The following is a 24535-nucleotide window of genomic DNA, read 5'->3' as shown; positions in this document are numbered from 1 at the left end:
AAGCATTGCAATGGTTTCAGTTTCAAGTCATTTTTCACAATTAGAATTATTATTCTGGAAAAATGGAGTGAGCAAATGATCTGAAATTTTGCACACAAGTTATAATAATTATCCTAGACTTTCATCAAATGAAGCATTAATCTATTTCCAGTCCTGTATGTCAAAATAACCTCAGTCAAATCCCTTTAAAAATTGCATAGTTTACAATATTTTTATATATCAATGCTAACCCACACTCTTTATCAGACTTATTTGTTATAACACTGTAAGTATATAGTGCATATATCTAAATCTAAATATAATTATTGTTTATAAAAAAAAAGTTTTCAGCCCAGAGGCATTGAAAATGCTACCTAAGACATGTAGTCAGTGTTATTTTATCTCAAAAACTTTTTTCTTTATTTAAAAAAGCATTTTCTATTCAAAATATTTGAAGAGCATTTAGTTTTTCTTTATGTTGAAAAACAACCATTTTGAATATTAATAGCTTACTTTATCTTTAAATAAAATGCTTGAATAGAATTTTTTTCCAACTTCTGTAATAAAGCTAATATAAAATGTTTTTGTTGTTTTTACATTATATATAAGGAACATTAAGAAAAATTTCTTAACTTAAAATATCATTAAAATAATTATATACCAAAAAGAATAAGGGTTTCAGACTAAATTTCAAAATACAGATATGTTTCCCGGGTGTAGATTTTCCGAGGTTTATGAAAAAAAACCATGGAAACTGCTTCAAAAACCTTGGAAATAAACCAGTTTTACAAGGTTTTTTCTTAATTCCGAGTTTTTTTTTAAAACCTTGGAAACTTTATCCAAGGTTTTTGTATAAAAATCCTTGGAAATAAAGAAAACCTTGGAAACTATCTCGGAATTAAACACTCTGCCAAAAATCAGCTCGGAAAAAGCTTGGAAATAAGAACTTTGTCATTTTTTTGCTCGGAAAAGAACTTAGAAAATTTATGTAAAATTTGTTGGAAACACTTTGCCAATATTTAGCTTGGAAATGACCTCGGATAATTGAACTTAACTAAATTTCATCTCGGAAAATGTTAAGACATAATCATGATTTAACTTATAATGGGCATCAAAAGCAATTATAAATCAACAGTTAAAGCAAACTAAGATAACAACCCAACTGTAGATTGCCAATGGATATTTCTTAATCCATGGTCAGAGCAAACAATTGTCCAACAGCATGGAAAGGAGAGATTTGGTCCAGGGAATCAATTTTTAGTATGGACATTGTCAATGGCCAACTTCCTTTTCAATAAATTTGTACTTTAATCTTCTGAAGCCATTTTTGTGGGAGGAATCAATTAAAAAAATTTAAGTGTGAAAACATGCAAAGTTAAATACAATGTAAATTCCTTGTTGCCATAAAATACCTTTTATTAATGGCTATAAAGGTATTGTAACTAATCATAATAAGATAAAGATTATTCAAATAACTGATGATCTGAGAAAGACTTGATTTTTTTTTTTTTTTTTTTTTCATATTTTTTTTTATTATTTATAATTATTGTTACTAGATATCTTCTCCATTTTTAAGAATAGATAAAAGAGCAAAACTTATAATTATACAAAAAGAAACAATCAGTGTTTATGTCTATTAGTTTCTAAATGCATCAGTATTTTTCCTGCAGTTTCTTTCTATATATAGACTTAACTTAGGGTTCTTGACAGCCTGTAAGCAACACTGAAATAAGAATGCTATTAATCTTTAATATATGTTTTTATGCCATATAAAATAGTATATTCTACTAAGCAAGTCTGTGACATACATTCAGATTACAATTTACTCTGCCATTAATTATGTGTACAATAAACATAAATAGTTATTAATTGTCCTTTTAATATATAATTATGTACAATTAATGTGTAAAATATGTATGCTTGATACTTTCTTATAATTAAGATAAATAAATACTGCATCCACTAAGTTTTCACACACAGAATATAACACACTGTAAAACTAATGGCACCCCAGGTGGTTCCCTCTTATAATCTTATGCATGATCAATCTTCTCATTGAGCATTCTGGGATAGACCAGATTGTTCCATGTGATTATTCAGGGGGAGTCTGGGTTTTTATACAATCCAAAACAGTCTAAAATGACACTGCAACTGTGATTCTCTTATAATTTTCAAGTTTTACTTTTATTTATCATTTGATATATTTGTACCTTCAATAAAATTAATGTAGAAATAAAATGATGATGGCTTTGATATTTTGGGATCACCCCAGTGTTCCACATTATGATTGCCCCTTCAGTTATACTGTTGAAAAATTTGAATCTCAGACATTAATGGGTCAAGTGGTTATAGTTGGAAGTAGTGCAAACCTGGATTTATTTTAAGCAATTTTGGACAAATATTGTTTTAAATGTTAGGGAGCATATTTTGGAATTTTCAAAGAAAACATTTATCTAAGTGTGACAAGATTCAGGAAATGTTTGGTTGTTGTAATTGAACCTAAAGATCAATGACCTGGGACAGGAAGATAAACAAAAGAAACATGATAGTAAAAAGGTTCAGGTAAATAATTTTAGATACATTTATGCATAAAATCTGTTGTTGTTTTTTTTTTCAAATAAGTATTAAATACAAACTATTTTAGATCTATATTTTAACCTAAATGTAAGCTAGTTTAAATACAATTGTTTAGAGGATATTTTAAGAGTATTAACGTTATTTTTGTCTATGATTGTATTGAACAAGATGAGTGCATGAAACTATGATGACATTATTTATAAACTTTCATCTTTCATCTATTATTTGAATCTACAAATTTTTAATTACAGAGTCAGCTTGTAAGCAAGTTTGCAAGACTGTTCCAAACTACAAGAAGATGGCAATCCAGCTTTGCTGTGTTTTATCATAGTATATCATTGGCATCCAGGCATCGATTAAGGAAGCCAACTGTAGACCAGGAAAGGCTTCAAGGAATATACTACAGTATGTTTTTGTTTTAAAACTAGGTTTTGAAAGTTTCAATTTGAAATTTGAATGAATGAAGGTTTCTGGAACTGATTTTTTTATTGATACTTTGTTGGAAATGCTGTTAATGTTACATGATGACTCTCCAGCTTTATTGATGCAGATGTCACTTTGAACAGACAGATACAATTAGTGTAGGCAATCGGAATCACCTTATGAAAAGCGTTATTTTTTGCAATATTTTTAGAGTGCTTTAGGTTGTAACATCCAGTATGACACTATCTAAAATAATAGTAACAGACATCGTTTCTTTTCTAAACATCGCAGAATTGTCACACTGCTTACCAAAGTTTTCTTGAAATCCTGACACTAAGTACTGATGAAGAAAATAAGAAATCAACATGAAAAAAATTAAATTCACTATTTCAAAACAGTAGACAAACATTTAAAAGTAACTACAGAAAAGGTCATTTGAAAATATTAAAGCCTTCATTTTAATCAATGGTCTTGAACAACTTGTAATTCAAGTAGTTTTGGATCACTCAAAAGATGTATTTCTTTTCACAAAAGTGCTGATTTTTTAAAACAATATATATCAACAGTGAACTGATATTTTTGTCTATGGAAACGTTTAAGGAATGTATCATTTTTTTTATTGATTAATAAAAAAGAAATTAAATGATGTAATTCTGATTGCCTACACATACTGAACTGTCCTGAGTATAACCACAGGTGTTCCTTAATCCTGGGCTGGATAGCTCCCTCAGAGGGAAGAAGCCCATCCTGGCTTCAGGAGTCAAAAATACAATGTTGTAAGGCAAGTAGTTTGAAGTCTTTGATCCTGACCACATGGAGAGGGAAGCGCCCAATGGAGAGGGAAGCGCCCAGTGGTGATTTTATATAATTGTTTTTCTAACTTCTTTCAATGGCTGTACTTTATTAAATGTTTACTTTATTTATTTCAGGAATTGTATCCTGGAGCATTTTCCACATGTGACCCCTGTGATGGTGAGGGAAAAACTAAGGGACATTTAAAATCATGAAGAGTGAACAGGAATTCAAAAGATAGATATTTGAATACATTAAAATTTAACCGGATACCAAAATATTATAACTGAACATTGAGTGTAATATTTACCATTAAAGACTTCTAACTTAACTTTTCATTTGTAGTGCATTACTATTTACTTCACACTGACATTAAATGTTTCAGTGAGTCATGTGATCATTTTTTGCTCTGTATTATTACAAAGAAGTTTCTTAATTCCTTAAAAGGACAATATAATTGCTCTTTTCAGAATATTTCATTGGATGTTATATTTTCTGATTTTCCATGGATATTCTAGAAATTTCCAAGGTTTTTGCTCAAATAAACCTTGGAAAATTCTCTGATGCCCTTAAGTAAGAATCCTCGAAAATATAACAGTATTCCCAGTTGTGAGAAACTTTCCGAGGTTTTCATTTAAAAACCTTGGAAAACAAACCACGGAAACACTTTAAAAATCCTTGGAAATCGTTCCAATACTCCGAGGTCACTCATTTTCCAAGGTTTTCTAAACAAAATCCTCGGAAATTATTTTACGAGGTTTTTATTCTGAAATCCTTGGAAATCGTTCCAATACTCCGAGGTCATACTTTTTACGAGGTTTTTTTTAAAAAAAACTCGGAAATTTTTTACAAGGTTTTTCACCCTCTCCCTATTTTTCCAAGGTTTTTTTAATAGAAAAGTTTTGCATTTTCTTGTTCCAATACTCCGAGGTTTTTTTCCAAGGATTTTGAGCCAAAAACCTTGGAAAATCTACACCCGGGTTTACATGAACCTTAATACTGGTATCAATTATTCATATAAAAAAGCAATTTAACAATGCACTTGTCAAAAACATGACCTTCCCACAAGTTAAAGACTGACACCTTGATGTGCGTGTTACACACTATCATACCCTATATACAGATTACTTGTATATAAAGGTAAACATCTTATGATATCAAGTCTATATTTCGTAAGCCAATATTTTCTATTCATTTACAAGTGTTTGTCTATACTGTATGGTATGGCATTAAAGCAGCACGCCTACATATTTGTGATAATAAATTTAAAGATTTATGAACGTCATAAAATATTTGGAGTGTTCTGTTATTGTTTTTTGGGGGGTTTTGTTCAATTTAAAGTTGCACTTTAAACACAGTAAAGTGGTCTGTTTTTTATTTGTTTTACTTCATTATAAGTTGCACCAACACAGTACAGGTCATATGGCAGTTTTCCAGCTTTTCTGATGGATGTAGACCTCAGAACTGCCCCTTCATGCATTTCTTCAGGCATGAAAGGGCTGTTACCTAAGAAGAACCAATGATGTGCTTGATTACTTCCTCATATGACATGTATGAAAGAATCCAAAGTCTATGGTGGGATTCAAACCAACTGTGGTGAGTGGCAAGTAATTTGAAGTCAGCAACCTTGGCAACTCTGCCACAGAGACCAAAAGAAAGTGTTCTGCACAGTAAAGTATCATCAGGTATTCAAAATTTACAAATCAAGTGATTTATTTAGCTAGTCACAGGCAAATATAAACTCTGTACAATATACCCAGAAGAAAAGTATTATGTATCAAAAAAAAAAATGCCCTTGAAATTAATATGTCAATAATTAGGTAGAAAATTTAATTATGGTGATAAATTAGTAACTTCATTCACCATGCCAATCTTCACATGGCTTGTGATTATTTAATTTTCTTAAACACAAAGGTCGAAATCGGTTGATCTAACTTAAATAAAAGGAGTCAAACTTCAACTTGGTATTTTTTTATTATATAGTTTCTCTTTTCTACTTCTTAATTAAATAAAAATTCTAAAAGACATTTTGTTATACAATCTTTTCTTAAGTTTTTAACTTTTAGACTTTTCCTATTCTTCAAAAAATGTTTCATCTAGTGGCGTGCTGCTTTAAGTTCAGGAATGTGGTTTAATCCCATGTTAACTTACATACACTTATCTAAAGCATTTAACCGTAAAGGTTTCCTTTAAGAGAAGCCAATGCTATATCAATTATTGTACTTCAATGGTAAATTATAAAACGTTTTTACTCCAGGCTTAATGAAGTATAAAAATTCTGAAAGAGATAACGGCAAAAGTGTAATTTTTCAGTCATCAATGATGAAAACCTAGATAAACAGGATCAAGATCTTAAACGATAAATCAAGAAGTGATTAAAGGGACTCCACTAAGATTTTTGACATGACGGGACTGGAAATAAATTTTCAAGATTTTTGTTCCAATTTTGATGGAAGTGTCGAACAACAACTTGTGCGCAAAATTTCAGATCATTTGCTTGCTCTGTTTTTCAAAATAATCATTCTAACTGTGAAAAATGTACGAAAAAGGCAAATCAGGCTAAGAATAACGCAAAAATAAGATTATTAATTTATTTCTGGGTATATTTCTTAATGATCTTTTGCAAATCTTTATGTTTTAAGTGCCAAGCTGATCTATGTAAGAAATTCATATTTTATGTTTTAATGTTTTTAAACCTCAGTGGAGTCCCTTTAACATCTCCTATTTTGTACAGTATAACAGCTTAAATTATCTTAATCCTAAACCTAATTAAATAACTTACATGGACTTGTTCATCTTTATAAACCTGGACAAAACCATTTGTCAGGTTTGTTGAAAAAATTTCAAAATCAGTAATGACTGAATAGTGGAAACTGCAGACCATGATCAGACTGTATACAGTTTAGATGTGCCAGCTGATCTTGGTCTGCTCTGGTCTCTTGGCTAATTGAAGCCTGAGCAGGCTTAGAGCTACACAAGTTAACATTTATTTTTTTCTATGAAAGAAATAATAACTTTCCAGTTCAACATTGAAATGTCTGAAAGACAACTTCTTATACATGTATATTTAAATTCTTGATAACAAAACTACCAAATAAATTTTCCCTCTTTATTTTTTTGCCAGCATTAAATATTTGAACCCAGTAATTTCTATGAAATTCTTTTGTTCTAACCTGTAAATGTCCTTAGATGTCACATAATTACATGTATTGTGTACTAGAGTCTGTGACCAAAAAAAAGAAATGTTGAGTAAAAAAAAAATGTTGAGTAAAAGTAACCAAATGGTAATGAAAGCTATATTGATTATTATAAGACTGTAATAAAAAAAAGCTTTAAATCTTATTTATCAAGATCTCTACTGTAAGCAGTGGCGTATGTAGGCCAGAAAATCCTTTATTTTTATGGATAAAAAGTATTTTATGACTTTACCTTTCTAGATAGTTAACTTTCTTTTTTGGAGCGACCAGCAACAGGGTGTCTCTGATCAGAGGTATCTTCACCTCCTCATCTTTGGGACTAGGGACATAATCCACGACTCCCGGGGCGACCTCTACCTCACTGTCAATACGAAGACTCGGGCTGCTGTTTATCTCCAGCAGGATGGGTTTCAGGTTGTGCAGTAGAAGTATATCAAAACCCAATATCTGTGACACAAATAAATGACAATATTTATTACAAGAATTTTTATATTCAAGAAGACCATGATGACCTAAAATCGCTCACCTAAGAATTTTGCAAAGAATATGCAGATAATTTCTATAATACAATAGTTCAATTGGTCACGTTAAAGGTAATTTTAATCATAATTACAATGTATATTGATTTCACATACTTGCATACCAATGACACATATTATACAATGCAAGCTAACTAATTATATTATAATAATTATCAAAACTAAATATCTGTGAAGGAATATAGCAAATTTACAAAATATTGTTCTTCATCTAAATATTAACCTTTCACTTGCTGAATTTTTGTAAACAACTTTCGGTTCCCTGCTTTGAATTTGGTTATGTTATCATAAGACCCTTGGGTGTGAAAAAAAATAAATGAAAAATTAAAATTTAACCAATCACAGGTGCTGCAGATATTGATAATACGAGTATATATCAAAAACATTCATCAAGTCGGGACATATAATTGTTCAAAAATAGCAAATATGGCATATCATATATACACCAGGCTGAGGATTTTAAGTGTTTTTGTAAAAAAAAATATAATAATATAATATAAATATATATAGTCAAAGTTAACACACACCTAAAACTCATTTAACATGCTTTTAATCAACTCTTCAAAAGAAATGTTGATTAACTCTTCAATCATTATAAGGCAAATCAATTCATCATCTGCATAGGTACATAAATATTTCATCCGTTTCTCCGTACCTTTAATTAATCAGACGTCTCAATATACCAGGAGGACACCATTCAATTGATTTGTTTGTGGGGCGGAAGAGCTGAAGAATGGAAAGTAATCGGATAAAAGCTAGCTCTAAAATACCCTTGCAATATCGCTATTGTCCTTTTTTCATTTGAAAGTCTATGATGGAATGATTAATGAATGAAGACACCTACTAATGTATGCAAATAAATAACATATGTCTTATATCTGCTTTATATTTGGCTTATGCCTGCAAGAGAAATAGGTTGAATGAAAGGTTGTATTATGAATTATTGATGAAGTCTAATCAGACCTCGGGCTACATGATAACATTTTACACCTCAGCTTTAATAGCATCTGTTCAGTGCTTAGAAACAACATTTTCAAAGTTTTATTTAATATCCTTTCGACGGCCATAGCGTAATAAAACGTACCGAAAAATCGACTTCTCAAAAGCCGGGCGCTATAGTCATAAGAAGGCTATAACGTAATAAACCGGTATGAAATTTTGGCTTCCTGAAAGCCACTATTGTTTTGTCGTAGGAAGGCCACCAAAATTTAGTTTTAAATGACTAAATTCTTAAAGTTTACCTTTCATTTATTTCATTCTGTTAAATGTTGTTCAAATAAAAACACCAAATATGTTAATTGTATAGTGCCCTTTATTGACAGATATAGTAAATGTTTAGATATACAGTACACTTTTTAATTAATGTGGTAATCAAATCGATATCCAAATTAATTGAAGAAAATCTTCTAAATGGTATAGTATTTTAACATGCATTTATTGATACATCAAACGGAGTTTCTGTAAGCAGTTCTCTTATTTGAAACAAAAATGAGTTGAACTAACAAAATTCACGTTGAAAAGCATAATATCAATCACCCTTCCTGAGAAAAATTGATTTTCATTGATTTTCAATAATTACGTTTTAAAACGTTGTGGACGTTTTACTCAACAGGTTAATTCTAATGGGCTATATCGGTAAATAACGTAAAATTTACCGTTTTAAAACGTTCAGAACTTGTTTTAAAAAACAATGATTGTGAGTCTGTTTATTGCAGTTGAACGTAATATTAACAGTGTTATATGGTATGGCTTTGTTGTTTATCGTATGCAGTTGAACAGCCATAGCGTAATATTTTGATTTTTCATAAACACATTAAAAAACCAGAATGTACGAAAACGAGGTTTTTACGGGTTTGCATGACATAAAATTCAAGTTTTACGCTGATTTACGCTACGGTTTCTAGAAAGGTATATTTTTGATACGTTTTACTACGCTATGGGCGTCGGGTCGTAATATAAGACTGGCTTTCAGAAATGTAAAAATTCGATACATTTTCTTACGCTTTGGCCGTCCTACGGGTATAGCGGATGGCCGTCGAAAGGATATACATATTTTTTGCCAAGTCAAAATGTATAATGCCAACAAAGCTTGATAGAGCCAACCATGCAAACGGCTAATTGATTTGCCCTGCTTAGAATTTGAAAGAGTCCATTAAATTAAGTTTCAGGGACAAGACAAGATATAAATTATCTATACAAGATCAATGGTAAAGAAAGTTCACAACCTATGTACTTAAACCACACTTGGTCACTCTCCAGTCAATTTCCTAAAACTAAACTTTAGGACTCGAACCCATGACCCTTACGTTGAATGGCAGACACCATAACCACTTGGCCACAACTTTCTTTAACAGCCAAAAATAAAAATCTTCTGCGTGAATATTTCTTATAACAAATTTTATGCAACGCATTATATTTCAGTTCATTCAATATCTAAAAATTTAATGTTGTAAACTTCTAAAATGCCTTCATAAATCAAGATACATGTATACTGTCTGGTATCAAATGCCTTAACAACACTCCTTCATAAGCATTTATAAATCAGTTTTTCAACAGTCATACTTAAACTAAAGAGTTTTCTCTTTACCTATTAAATGGAAAATACTTCAAAGCCCATTAACAGCTTTAAGACTTTCGATTAAATGAGTCAATTTGAAGTTTTGATGGAATTTTAATATGTTTTTTAACAATCATTCAAATATCAAGCCCATATAGTAAAAGTGTCGCCTTTTGTTTGCTTTCACTGGCAGATTTATATCCCTATATTCATATTAAAAACTTTTTAAAGTGTACAAAGCTATATATCTGATGCAAAATTATTGTTTGCATTTTAAAAAAGAATACTTTCAAAATGTTTGCATGCAATAAAATGGCAATAAATTGCCTTAACCCTTTCCCCCATGAGCATATTGTGAATCAAAGTGCTGCAGCACTGAATGCGACGGACATGCAACCGGAGAGACATTAAGGCTTCTTTTAAACAAAAACAAAACACAAAATATATAACAGAGAAAATTTCTTTCATACAAGTTCGAGATTTGTACAGCAATATATTTTGTGTCCCAAACTGATATAATTCAGATTTTCTACTTTCAAGCACTTAAATACAGAATGAAATTCATGCCTAAAAACTCTGGTCAAACTTGTAAATCAGTGTCCTTATCGATTTATTCTAAGAAATGATATGTAAATTGGAAAAAAAAACTGTCAACGAAATATTTCTAAAATAAATCCAGGAAAATAAACTTCAAACATAATACATTATACATTTGAGAATGCTATTTAGAATTGCTTCGTGTTATATCATAGTGGGCATGTAGACAATTGAATATAAGTCATTTGTATTTTTATTTCTCTTGGATAATCATATGTCTCATTAAAAAAAATTTGGTTAAAATCATCAGCAATTAATAGTGTATTTTTTCGATTTTTTTATTTACAAGGTAAAGATGTAGAGGCCAGAGCACATCGTTTTTATTTTAATTTAAATGTCACTTAAGCACTACAGTGTTTATTTGTCCTTTTCAATTTCACACTAAATTCCATTTTCAACTTGTTTGCTTCTTACAATTGTATAGAATTTCTAAAAGTATTGCATGTAATCAGCTGGTTTATTAATTACATGTATAATGTGTACTCCGCTCCTTAATCGCCTGTCCAAAAATCAGAACAGGTGAAGCAGAATCTATTTTTAGAATAGCGAAGGTTAATTCATATCATGACCTAGAAAAATATGTAAACAAACCACAAGAATCGGAAGTAGAACTGATATTATAACTTCCTTACCATGAAAGACTACATGGCGGTAAAGTGTTGAAAACTCTCTTCTTACATGCATTTTCAAAAATAGATATTTATACTAACTATTGTACTGAATCTAATATATTAATAACTGCTGAATATTCAGCTAAACCCGCGGTATGAGTCACGAAAATAGTTCTTCTTTTATTAATGCGCGAGTTATCCTAGAGTCACGAAAAACTTTTGATTTGTTAATAATAATGTTTTGTATGATGTAGAAATATTTATTTCCTACTAATAATGTCTTGGAACTCAGAGGTTACACCTTTATTGTAGTATAATTTGCTGTCCTACTTTTTCGACAGCGGTAAATCGTTTCAGCAGTAATTTGCATATTGCGCAATAATACTACGGGACTACAACGTTTTTATCAATAATATACGTTCATATTTTAACTTGGATAACTTAATTTGAAATTGAAAAGGCTAAATATGGAAGACATTAAGATATCCAGACAAAGTATGGGAGTTTTGAAGGATCAAATTCATGTACTATTTCTTGGGCTGTTAATCGGTTTAGGACACATTGCGCGAGTGTAGCCAACGAAATCCCATGTGTAGATGACTTAGCTCTGAACGCGCCTGAGGGCGCGTCCGTCGCAAAAATGGCCGTTTTCACTGAAAAGACTCCTGTTACAAGTTCAAACTGCTATGAAACTATGAAAAATGCTTCAATACTAATCAAACTTGGCACAAATGTTGACTGGACCACTGCCTTTGTAACGACATGCTCAGTCTTAAATTTCCTGTTACCATGGCAACGAGGGGACATCTCAAAATTGCCAAAATCACTATTTTGCCTCGATTTTTTCCATCAAAATTTCTTTCAAAGTGCTGCAACTTCTCAAGGGATTGAGATAGAGTCAAAGGCTTTTCAGCGTTGGTTACACGTTACATTATGATCGACCTGGGGTCATTTTTAGCCTCTCACAAGTCCAAAATTTTCTTGGCGATGAGGGGGACTCCGCCCCCCTTCAAACCCCCCTAACAGAAGGGGACACATCCCCCTTCTGGCAACCCCCTAATGTATCTTTTGGATGGGGGGCGGCGCCGAAAAAGTGCTCATTTTTTTTAGCAACATTTCTCAAACGAAAACATGTGTTTGGGGCCCAAATAGGACATACTTTCACTATTTGAGGCCTAAAAAAGGGGCGGGGGTCGAAAGTGCGTTGTTTCGCGTATATATGTGGTAAAGGGTTAACAAAAAAAAGATAGAAAACTTTGGAATCACCTTAAAACTAGTTTTTCCATGTTAACATGTGGTCTTTCACCTAACTTTGGTGAAAAATTGTTGTTTTGTAACATTTATAATTTTTTTAGTTAACCCTTTCCCCCATGAGCATATTGTGAAAAATGGCCGTTTTCACTGAAAAGCCTCCTGTTACAAGTTTAAACTGCTATGAAACTATGAAAAATGCTTCAATACTAATCAAACTTGGCACAAATGTTGACTGGACCACTGCCTTTGTAACAACATGCTCAGTCTTAAATTTCCTGTTACCATGGCAACGAGGGGACATCTCAAAATTGCCAAAATCACTATTTTGCCTCGATTTCTTCCATCAAAATTTCTTTCAAAGTGCTGCAACTTCTCAAGGGATTGAGATAGAGTCAAAGGCTTTTCAGCGTTGGTTACACGTTACATTATAATCGACCTGGGGTCATTTTTAGCCTCTCACAAGTCCAAAATTTTCTTGGCGATGAGGGGGACTCCGCCCCCCTTCAAACCCCCCTAACAGAAGGGGACACATCCCCCTTCTGGCAACCCCCTAATGTATCTTTTGGATGGGGGCGGCGCCGAAAAAGTGCTCATTTTTTTTAGCAACATTTCTCAAACTAAAACATGTGTTTGGGGCCCAAATAGGACATACTTTCACTATTTGAGGCCTAAAAAAAGGGGGGGGGGTCGAAAGTGCGTTGTTTCGCGTATATATGTGGTAAAGGGTTAACAAACCAGAGCTGTCGGTAGGACAGCAACGCTCGACTATTCTTAGTGCTTGATAGTAAAAAAAATGCTTGATACAGTTACCTCTACCTGTTTACAGGTTGGGGTCATGAGGGTGAACAAGTGTGCAAAGTTTCAAAGCCATATGTCAATGGACTTTGAAAATATTTGAACTATTACAAAAACTTTAACGTAAATTCTAAGTCGAAAAAGGGGAATAATTCTGTCAAAATGCTTGGTACAGTTACCTCCTCCTGTCTACAGGTTGGAGTTATGATGGTGAACAAGTGTGCAAAGTTTCAAAGCCATATGTCAATGGACTTTGAAAATATTTAAACTATTACAAAAACTTTAACGTAAATTCTAAGTCGAAAAAGGGGCATAATTCTGTGAAAATGCTTGATAGAGTTACCTCCTCCTGTCTACAGGTTGGGGTCATGATGGTGAACAAGTGTGCAAAGTTTCAAAGCCATATGTCAATGGACTTTGAAAATATTTGAACTATTACAAAAACTTTAACATAAGTGGTTACGCCGACGCCGACACCGACGCCGACGCTCGGGTGACTACAATAGCTCTACTTATTCTTATCGAATAGTCGAGCTAAAAATGATGAAAAACTTTGGAATCACCTTAAAACTAGTTTTTCCATGTTAACATGTGGTCTTTCACCTAACTTTGGTGAAAAATTGCTGTTTTGTAACATTTATAATTTTTTTAGTTAACCCTTTCCCCCATGAGGATAATTATTGTGAAAAATGGCCGTTTTCACTGAAAAGCCTCCTGTTACAAGTTTAAACTGCTATGAAACTATGAAAAATGCTTCAATACTAATCAAACTTGGCACAAATGTTGACTGGACCACTGCCTTTGTAACAACATGCTCAGTCTTAAATTTCCTGTAACCATGGCAACGAGGGGACATCTCAAAATTGCCAAAATCACTATTTTGCCTCGATTTTTTCCATCAAAATTTCTTTCAAAGTGCTGCAACTTCTCAAGGGATTGAGATAGAGTCAAAGGCTTTTCAGCGTTGGTTACACATTACATTATAATCGACCTGGGGTCATTTTTAGCCTCTCACAAGTCCAAAATTTTCTTGGCGATGAGGGGGACTCCGCCCCCCTTCAAACCCCCCTAACAGAAGGGGACACATCCCCCTTCTGGCAACCCCCTAATGTATCTTTTGGATGGGGGGCGGCGCCGAAAAAGTGCTCATTTTTTTTAGCAACATTTCTCAAACGAAAACATGTGTTTGGGGCCCAAATAGGACATACTTTCACTATTTGAGGCCTAAAAAAGGGGGGGGGGGGGGTCGAAAGTGCGTTGTTTCGCGTATATATGTGGTAAAGGGTTAAAGTGAGTGGCACATGCACAAAGTCATTGCTAAACGGATAAAACCCTACTAAAAATAGCAAAATAATATTTTGTTCCGGAACAAAATTTTTATTCTGTTTACGTACATTATTCATGTGTTTTAAATAACAGAGACATTCTATATGTTACAACTTTTTTCGGGACTCAACCATATAATAATGGAACCAATAAATTTTATAAAAATATTTCATTAGATATAGATTTATACCCTGTAAACAGCTCATTTTACAGGTTTCAACAAGTAAGCTTTCATTTACAACATGTATAAAATGTTTTTGTGGCTTGAAAGCGGACTACATATAAACAAACATGTTCAAGTTAAAACCCTGTTTTTTTTTCAGTAAACCCTTCGTCCGTATCTCTACATATTCAAATCAAACTTATAGTAACAGGGCAGACTTATACTTTGTCTAAATGACACTGAAAAAAAAAATGAAATGCGCTTATGGGTAACACCAAATTCCAAGCTAATTATTATAAAACCTTTTAAGATTAACACACTTATTGGAGTAAAAATAAACTGATATGCATAAATATGAAAACTTTTTTCATAAGGGAGATAATGCCTGGCCGCCTGCAGCTTCATTTTACTAAGACCCCCAGCAGGTAAAATATAGCTGACCCCTACAAGTCGGAAATCTTACCTGGAAGCATGTTGGCCCTGGTTTATTTGGTGGTAACGCAGCCAGCATCTCTATCTTCATGTCCGGAATAATTGCAATCATAGTTTTGACGATTATATGCTCGATCCTCTTCCAAATTTTGTCCGTATTATAGCCGTGTCTTTGCATTCTACTGAACACACTTGTTAACGTTCTTTTACTACCTTCATCATCTCGATCAGAACGATTAAATGACGTACTCTTTTTATTCAGTGAATAATTAGTTAAATGCATAAATGTTTCGTGTATATTTCGACTTGTTGGACTTTCGTATGGAACTGTCGAAAATCTTGCTAGACCTTCCTTGCAGATGTAGAGTTCTAACGGATCAACAGATTTAAGAACCGCGTACACCCTGAGGTCAAATTTGAATTTGTCAATAAGGAACACATCACTGAGGTACTCTTGACAAACATTCGCTCGACCGTTGTTGACTAAATAATCCTGAACATCGCGTATAAGGTAAATACCTTCTCCCTGAGAGCCAGTGTCTGGTTTCACGATAAATGTGGGACGTGGTTTGACACGTTTTTCATTCATTTTGCGTATATCATGAGCTAATTGTTGAAGTTGTTCCGGAAGGTACCAGGTCCTCGGATAAAAGTCATAGTCATCCGGGTACAAGGCACGCATCTGATCTAGGACCCGAAACAAATTGTTCTTACTGCAAATACAGCTTATACCTACAAATAGATAACATGAACAAATGTCTTAGATTTGTTTATTATATGCCAACAATACTAAAATCATGTAATTATTAGAACATTTTTATGCCTGTCTTTGTTAAATAAGAATAACGTTCATAAAGTTTTTTATTATCTTTGTAAAATGAAATTCTTTAAAGAAAAACTTGTTTAAAACCTGAAATGATCACTAAATAAATTGATATTAAAATCATTCAATTTGACAACTTTGGCAAATGTGTTATATCCGTTTTACAGTTACAGACAAGGCTTTCATAGTTTTGTCACCTTATTCAATATAGAAGTCAAATATATAATAATAAGAAATACTTCGTGTATGTATTAGGCTTAACTCAATATTAATTAATCCAAAAGTTTATAAATAGACAAATAATCTATTCTGATACACACTTCAAAACCACCATTTTACAACTATTTTTGTACACCTTTACCCAAATATTGTAAATTAAGAGATCAAATGAGTTGAACAACTGAAGAAAGTACATGTATCTGACTGACCAGGCAGTTATGTGTTAATATAAAGGTAGCAAAATGTAAACAAAGTAGTATTTTGACTTCAATACAAAATACAAATTCATTATAATTATACCAATTGACAATAGAGCAAAAGAAGCAAAAGGTAGTTCATGTTATAAGGCAAATAAGTATGTTTCTGGAAAAGTGTATTTAGATACTATACCAAAAATAAAAAGGTTTTTGAAAATAAAAATGATAGCATTTCTAAGGCATTATAAATGGGTCTTTAAGAACATAAAATGATTACATCAATGTTGTAGCTCAAAACTGCTTTCTGCTTATTCAATGAAAAATGATATACAAAGAGACTGCATTTATATCATTTCTATGGGGAAATCTTATGAGCCGCTTCACGACAAAACCAACATAATAGGTTTGCGACCAGCATGGATCCAGACCAGCCTGCGCATCCACGCAGTCTGATCAGGATCCATGCTGTTCGCTATCAGTTTCTCTACTTGTTATAGAGTTTGTAGGCGAACAGCATGGATCCTGATCAGACTGAGACTGTGCGTATGCGCAGGCTGGTCTGGATCCATGCTGGTTACAAACGCATTATGTTGTTTTTGTTGTGACGCGGCTCATTTATCTACACATTGACAATGATTGTACATCATGTGATGTTGAACTATACCTGGGAACTTGTTAACTTTACCGCCATACAGGTCAGGGTTCTGCTCAAAGTTCTGGCACTGCCAGTGTATGTCACAGTGCTGGTCTTTTCTTCCAAATGGGTACTATGAAAATATAAAAACAACCTTGTAAAATATGGTTGTGCATGCATCAACTGAAAAGCAAAACATTGTGACATAACAGAATGAACTTTGGTGGTAGTGAAAATGCAAAAAAAATTACTTGTTCAATAATGGCTTTAAATCATACTGTTAGCCACATCTATATGCCTAATCTATAGAACATCTGAGTAATATGTACAACTAGGTATTCAAAAGTGAAATGAACATGTAAATATCAAACATATTTTTGCACTTTTAAAATTAGAAAACTTTTGAAAATAAGTCATTTGTGAAATTTTCCAAAATTTTAAATAATGGGAAATTCTATTGAAACTGGATTTAGTTTTGTTAAAATGCAATGTTTCTCTTATGTAGTCAAGTGATTATAATACATAACATTTTCAAAGTTTTAAACAATGCAAACAGTTCTATATCAAGGCTATACAAACATCTTTATTTCAATATTTTTAAGTGTGTTAAATTATAACAAACATCAAATGTTTTCAATGTCATAAAAAAGCTAATTAGCCCATTATAAATTTTAGTACGTAGTAATTTGATTATCTACTGTTTTACAATACGATGGATCTTTTGGAGTACAACTATTCTACATTTAGCTACAACAAAGTATATTGTACTGTCCAAATGTGATTAAGATCTTTAATTGTCAAACTTATCATACCCTCAATCTTAAAACAATCTTTAGGAAGAAGTTTGGCACTGATAATAGGACATTATTTTCATACATAATTAACATTAAGGTACATGTGTGTTGTTTTTTTTACTACCTTTAACTCTCCTAGAAATCACAATAAAAAATTATTTTGTACACTGTTCTGTACACAACTTCTACCAGAAAACAACCTGTTACTGTAAACCAAAAAGAATTTATAAAGAATTATTTGATACCTCATCATAGAACACTTAAATTTTCATTGGTTACGTGAGAATTTTGTGCATGCCCATCTGTTTATGATGAAATTTACAAACGTCATTCTTTCAAACTATTAGAGGTACCTGTTATCTGAAGGATCTACAGAATACCAACTAACAAAATGCTTGAAACTTAAAGCTAAAAGGCACAATATGCCTCAGAAATCCATATTTTTTCTTGAAATGTCAAGCATGTGTTTAATAAAGTTTAAATAATGGATTCAGAGCATAAAAGATGTCTAACAACTGAGGAAATAAGCACTAAATGTGCAGCAATATGGGCCATAAAATGATAAAGGTAAACAAAGTAGTATTTTAACTTCCATACAAAACATTAACCTTCCAAATATAGTAATAGCAATTGCCAACAAAGCAGAAGATTTAGCAAAAGATAGTTCAACTATGTGCCAAATGAGAAAATTATTGGAACATGTAACATTAAGATAGCAAAAGTAAAAAGTTTTTGAGTATTAAAAATGGTGTGATTTCTGAGGCATTGTGGGCCTTTAAATACCCTAACAGTAGCTAGCTAGCTAGAGTTACCCATTTCAAGTCAATTCATATTTTAATTCATAAATACTCTAAAACTGACAGACCAAAACAGAACATATCAAATTACTGTCAAATCTCTGATCTCAATATCAAGTGAAAAGGGTAATTCAAATTATGGAAAAAAAAACTTTAACAATATTCTTTCACTTAATGTGTTAAAACAAAAGAAAATCACTGCCTATTGGGAATGAGTAATCAATACCTACAGGTCAAAATCAAGACAACACTATATTGAAAGAAAGACAAATTTTAAGATTAGAGTGGTAGTAGTACTATTGTCTTACTCTTAAGGCAGGCCTCGACACTAACTTTTTTAGCAGGTGGTTAGCCGGACCACTAGATTTGAAATTAAGGTGGTCCTTCCAGGAGTCAGGTGGTCAATTATTATTATGTCATTTTACTGCAAAATTAGAAAAAAATATGTTTAAAATTGATGACAAAGATGTATCATTAACCTTAAGAAAACAGATATTTTAGATATATATTTTTATCTAATCAGAAATAAAGGAGAGCAAGTTAGTAGGTATTTTATCATAAAGTTATTTGGTTTTTTATATGTCATTCAAAAATACACAACAGGGCTCTTATTTATGTTCTTTAATTATGATAATTACATGTATCTTTTATAGATTAACATTTTTGATAAAACTAATAAATTATCTTAAAACAAGGAAATAGCTAGAGGATAAAAAAATAAAACTAATGTTATATATAACTATAGTTAAGCTTATTTTTCTCACAGATGTATAATACCTATTTTTTACCTCCCTGTTGCTTGTTGGTTGATATTTATTTTTAACATGTCATTGAGTATTTTTAACCTTTTAAAGTAATTTTAACTCTAGAGGAAATGGATCTCTATCGTTAAACAGTTAAAATAAAGATAAGTAGCAAAGAATTACTAGATGTATTTTTCCAGTTCCTTTTGTTTGCTGCCATTATTTAAGTATATGAAATTTTAAGTTTATCTTATATCCCATACAATATCATAATTACCATCGTCGGATGCCCACGGTTAATTAACACGTAATATAACATAAATGTTACTGGTTCCACCGTAGGTATCCAACGATGCATAATTATTAGCATCATTTGAATGAATTTTGTACCTTAGGGCCCAGTTACACAGACGGTCGGTCCCCAATCGGTCATTTAATTTTAAATTTACTCGCTGTTATGATCGGTTGTCATGCGTGATTTTATTTCTGGTTTTCTGTGTAAACGGCCATCGGTGACAGAAAGCAAACTCAAACGGGAATGGGTCGATGATTAAATGCTGAAATACTTTTGGTTTTTTATCTTTTGTAAATCGGAGCTAAATCGGGCGTAACGCTGATTGATCGGTGTTTGATAGCTAGTCATCAGTGGTTAAACACTTTCCGTCAGATATGGCCGGTGATTCATATTTGGTTATCTTTGTCCGATCGGCGATATCGGTGATTAAGAGCTTGCATATCTCGTGATATAGGTTGCCGTCGGTTATTTTTAAAATATTTTCACCGATCGAGAATTTTAAACGTGTTTAAAAATCCCAATCGGTAATTTTTCACCGATGAAACTTATCTTTCCCCAATAGCAGTTGATAGGTGGAAAACAGGTGATCAATAGGTGATATCGGTGTTAAATACGTTGTCATCGGTTCACTCAGTAATTTGTCTAAAAAAACTACCGATCAATCACCGATGGCTCTGTGTAACTGGGGTGTTAATTGATATCACAAAGTCTAAACTCTTTTAACTTGCATAAACCAAATTTTAGCGATTTAAAATGAAAGTTATAGATGACTTAAGAACTTCTTTAACTAATCAGATAATTAATGAACCATATACATGTACATCGGACAAATGATTTTAAAGAAAATGTTTGTAACATGTTTTTGACCAAATCACCATTCTCCCAAATGAGTCTGCACCAACCAGAAAATTCAAGTGGTCCAACGGACCAGCGGCTTTTAAAATTAGGTGGTCCTTACCAAAATCAGGTGGTCTCGGACCAACGGACCACCGCTAATGTCGAGGCCTGTCTTAAGGTACAACAGTTCAAATCCTGAAAATGGTTTCAAAATGCATTAATATGCAGGGTTGTGGCCATCTTATTAGCGCATGTTGTGTATTAAAAATAAAATAATAAAATTATTTACATTCCAAGTGAAAGTGCATAATACATCTTTTTCAAAATAACTAAGTCTGACACAGAATCTATTATAAATCTTAAACATCAAAATATTTCTATTATCTGGAATGTCGACAAAATAAATTAGGGTTTTAAATAATTCTGCAGATTTTGATGTATAATTATTATAATGTGTAACTTCTGTTGATACAATTTTGGCTGTTCACCAGTTTAATAATGAATTTGATGGAAAATATTACATTTTACACCAAAATGAGGTTTTCTAATTTTAATTTAATGAATCTAGTTAGGAGTACTGTATTCCTAGAAAAGATTTGGCGCATTTTAAGTTAGCGGTTTTCGCGGTAGGCATGATTCCGCGAATCTTTATAGCCGCGAATATGTCACTTATAACAAATCCGCGAACATTTCTAGCTTCAACAAAATATAACATAAAAAGTGCAGAATATTTATTATAATCTACTTACACAAAACAACATATAAACACAGGTTTAAGAGAAACGTGTAAAGAATTATTTATGTATGTTATTGATACTAGTTTTCACGTTGAAAAAGAAAATATCAATTATTAGTAATTAACATGCTTATTGACGTTATTTGCTAGTCACGGCGTTGACAAACGCATTTACAGTTTGCGAACATTGAATGACTTGGATTTCATTTGCTTGGAGTAGGTGTAATCCTTTGTTAAAAGTACAATAGCGATCAAGTGCTACATTGATAAACAGCTGTTATGTTGTTAAATGAAAGCGATGTACAGTCCGATAATGTGTAAAAAAATACGTATCTACATTTTGGAGATAGAGTCAGTTATTATTCAAATGAGAATAAAAGCTAACTGGTCTGACTAAATCTTACTTAATAACATAATGAAAAAGGTAAGGAAATATGAAAGTGTTGACGGAACAACCGTCCTTGTTCGAGTAGTCAATAGATGAAAATGTATCGAGTAACGTTGCGCTTTAGGGCTGACTTGAAATAAAACAAGAAACATGGCAATGCCATGAAACCAGGTTTTCAATTATCACCATTGTAGATAAATATGTTGTATTTGAAATACAAATACAAGCAACAAACAATGTAACTATGTGCAATGTAAAACATGAATAATGTAGGAGGAATTGCCACTGAAGAAGTGTTCACTATAATATTATGTATAAGGAAAAAAACAAAGGGCCATAATTAGGTCAAAAACTATCCAATCACAAAACCCCGACAATATGTGCCAGGGTGCTTGATGACAAAGCTTCTGTGAAAGTTTGAACAAAATCCGTTGAGAAATGTAGGACGAGTTCAGCACAGAAGAATTTGTTCACTATAATTATATTGATATTTCTGTATAATGAAAAACAAGTTACAAAGTAGACATGAAATAATATATCATATCTTTTTTAAATTACCTCCAAAGATGATATGACCTTTGACTGCCAAATCAAGTTAAAATCATGTAAACAGGATTTTCAATGTTAATGTCACTGTGACCTTGACCTTGGAGCCAGCCATGCGGAACATGCGTTCTGCACGTCATCTTGATGTGGTAAACATTTGTCTGAAGTTTCATCAAAATTCTTCAAAGGGTTGAAGAGTTACAGAGCGGACAGGATTTTCAATGTTAATGTCACTGTGACCTTGACCTTGGAGCCAGCCATGCGGAACATGCGTTCTGCACGTCATCTTGATGTGGTAAACATTTGTCTGAAGTTTCATCAAAATTCTTCAAAGGGTTGAAGAGTTACAGAGCGGACAGGATTTTCAATGTTAATGTCACTGTGACCTTGACCTTGGAGCCAGCCATGCGGAACATGCGTTCTGCACGTCATCTTGATGTGGTAAACATTTGTCTGAAGTTTCATCAAAATTCTTCAAAGGGTTGAAGAGTTACAGAGCGGACAGGATTTTCAATGTTAATGTCACTGTGACCTTGACCTTGGAGCCAGCCATGCGGAACATGCGTTCTGCACGTCATCTTGATGTGGTAAACATTTGTCTGAAGTTTCATCAAAATTCTTCAAAGGGTTGAAGAGTTACAGAGCGGACAGGATTTTCAATGTTAATGTCACTGTGACCTTGACCTTGGAGCCAGCCATGCGGAACATGCGTTCTGCACGTCATCTTGATGTGGTAAACATTTGTCTGAAGTTTCATCAAAATTCTTCAAAGGGTTGAAGAGTTACAGAGCGGACACAATTTCGTTTGACGCCCGCCCGCCCATCCGCCCAGCCGCCCATCCGCCCGCCATACCCCAATCTAATAACCAGGATTTTCAAAATTGAAAACCTGGTTAATAATTAAAGCACCCACCAGGCAAGGTCATGCATCAAAAACGTAACATCCAAAAACTGTAATTTAGGCCGTAGCGACTTAATATTCGCGGAATTCGCGGTTAGTACATATCCGCGAAAGTTTGTCTCCGCGAAAATGCCGACTTTGTGAAAAATGCGAAATATTGTATCCGCGAACATTTCTAGGAATACAGTATATTGAATTTAGACACTTTTGACTTAGTTTTACCCAAAAAAAAATGGAATGTTTATTGTTTAAAGGTAAATTTGTTTACTTTGAACACAAAATAAAAATGTTTAAATTCAAGCTCAACACAGTCGAAATGGAAATGTTTAATTAAGTATGTCGACAACACAGCATTCAAGGATAAATCATGTACAGATTGTGGCCCAGTTCAGGTGTGCTGTCGTGGTTATATGGCAATATGTGTCCTGCTGGTACTACCTACATTCCCGGTAGATAGGACTACCAGGATAAAACTTATAAATATTTCTGAAAATGAAATGAATTAGGCTGATCAAAAAGAATTGGATCAACTTGGCACTAAAACTAACTCGGCCCTGAGTCACCTCCGCACAGGTGAACTCAGCCCATAATAATAATTATATTACTGGTAATGATTACACTAATACCTTTATAACTTTTTACATTTTCATCATTACTTTCTTGTTTAATATTTTCACATTTATTCTAATGGATATTTAATGGATATTTAAAAGTTTTATTGATGAAAGTATGTGAATTTGTAGAGGAAGAAAGAATTTGCAATTTATTGCCAAAGCTACTAAGATTCCAAGATGTTCTTCTTCTGGGTCAGAATCTCACTTCAGAGGGCTTCACAGGGGAGATATTGCCCATTTTAATGCATAGTACAATTAGTTGGGCTAACAATTTATTAAATACCGTAAAATTCCTAATGAACGCCCCCGGGGGCTAAACATTTTCCAAAAGGGGGGCAGCGTATTATTACAACACAGTTTTTCCTAAATAAAAAAATCACTGTAAATACATTTAGTGTTAGCAAGTGTTGGTAATGACATTAAAATGTTAAGGTTTTAAAGTTCATATTATACATATTTGTGTTTACTATAAAATACTATGGATTCTGAATGATTTGAATAAAATTATGGCTTTAATTATGAGTTCAGCACTGATGAGTAGATTGTTTTCCCTATCAAAAGGCCTGGGGGGCCTTTATTAGGGGAGGGGCGTTTATTAGGAATTTTATGGTATGTATGTTTTGCCTATACCTTGATATTGTTTATGTATATATCAAAATAACTTAATATAGGCCGTTTTGAAAAAAAAATCATATTTCAACATCTATAATACATATAGATGTTGAAATATGATTTTTTTTCAAAACGGCTTATATTAAGTTTGTTTGAT

The 24535-nt window shown here is 32.7% G+C and overlaps 2 protein-coding genes and 1 long non-coding RNA gene across 6 annotated transcripts in view; 2 read left to right on the top strand and 1 right to left on the bottom strand.

Annotated features, from left to right (window-relative positions):
* The window catches only part of LOC132717934 (uncharacterized), a 317198-nt gene that overhangs the window by 77326 nt on the left and 215337 nt on the right, over positions 1 to 24535 (top strand). The window lies entirely within an intron of this gene.
* LOC132717929 (tubulin polyglutamylase TTLL11-like) overlaps positions 1 to 24535 on the bottom strand; it is a 39427-nt gene that overhangs the window by 13323 nt on the left and 1569 nt on the right. For all 4 annotated transcript variants that reach the window (XM_060701515.1, XM_060701517.1, XM_060701516.1 and 1 more), the window contains exons 2-4: positions 17146 to 17248; positions 15274 to 15974; positions 7201 to 7415 (exon numbers count right to left, since the gene is read on the bottom strand). In XM_060701515.1, coding sequence (XP_060557498.1) covers positions 7201 to 7415; positions 15274 to 15974; positions 17146 to 17248 — 1019 coding nt within the window. The remainder of the gene's footprint in view (positions 1 to 7200; positions 7416 to 15273; positions 15975 to 17145; positions 17249 to 24535) is intronic.
* Positions 2248 to 4753, top strand: LOC132717931 (uncharacterized). Its single transcript, XR_009624006.1, has 3 exons — positions 2248 to 2541; positions 2808 to 2961; positions 3909 to 4753. It is a non-coding gene; the product is annotated as an uncharacterized LOC132717931 (long non-coding RNA).

Source organism: Ruditapes philippinarum, unplaced genomic scaffold (genome assembly GCF_026571515.1).
Source record: "Ruditapes philippinarum isolate M1 unplaced genomic scaffold, ASM2657151v2 ctg357_1_1_1_1, whole genome shotgun sequence".
Lineage (NCBI taxonomy): Eukaryota > Metazoa > Mollusca > Bivalvia > Venerida > Veneridae > Ruditapes > Ruditapes philippinarum.
This window is presented reverse-complemented; position numbering and strand designations above follow the sequence as displayed.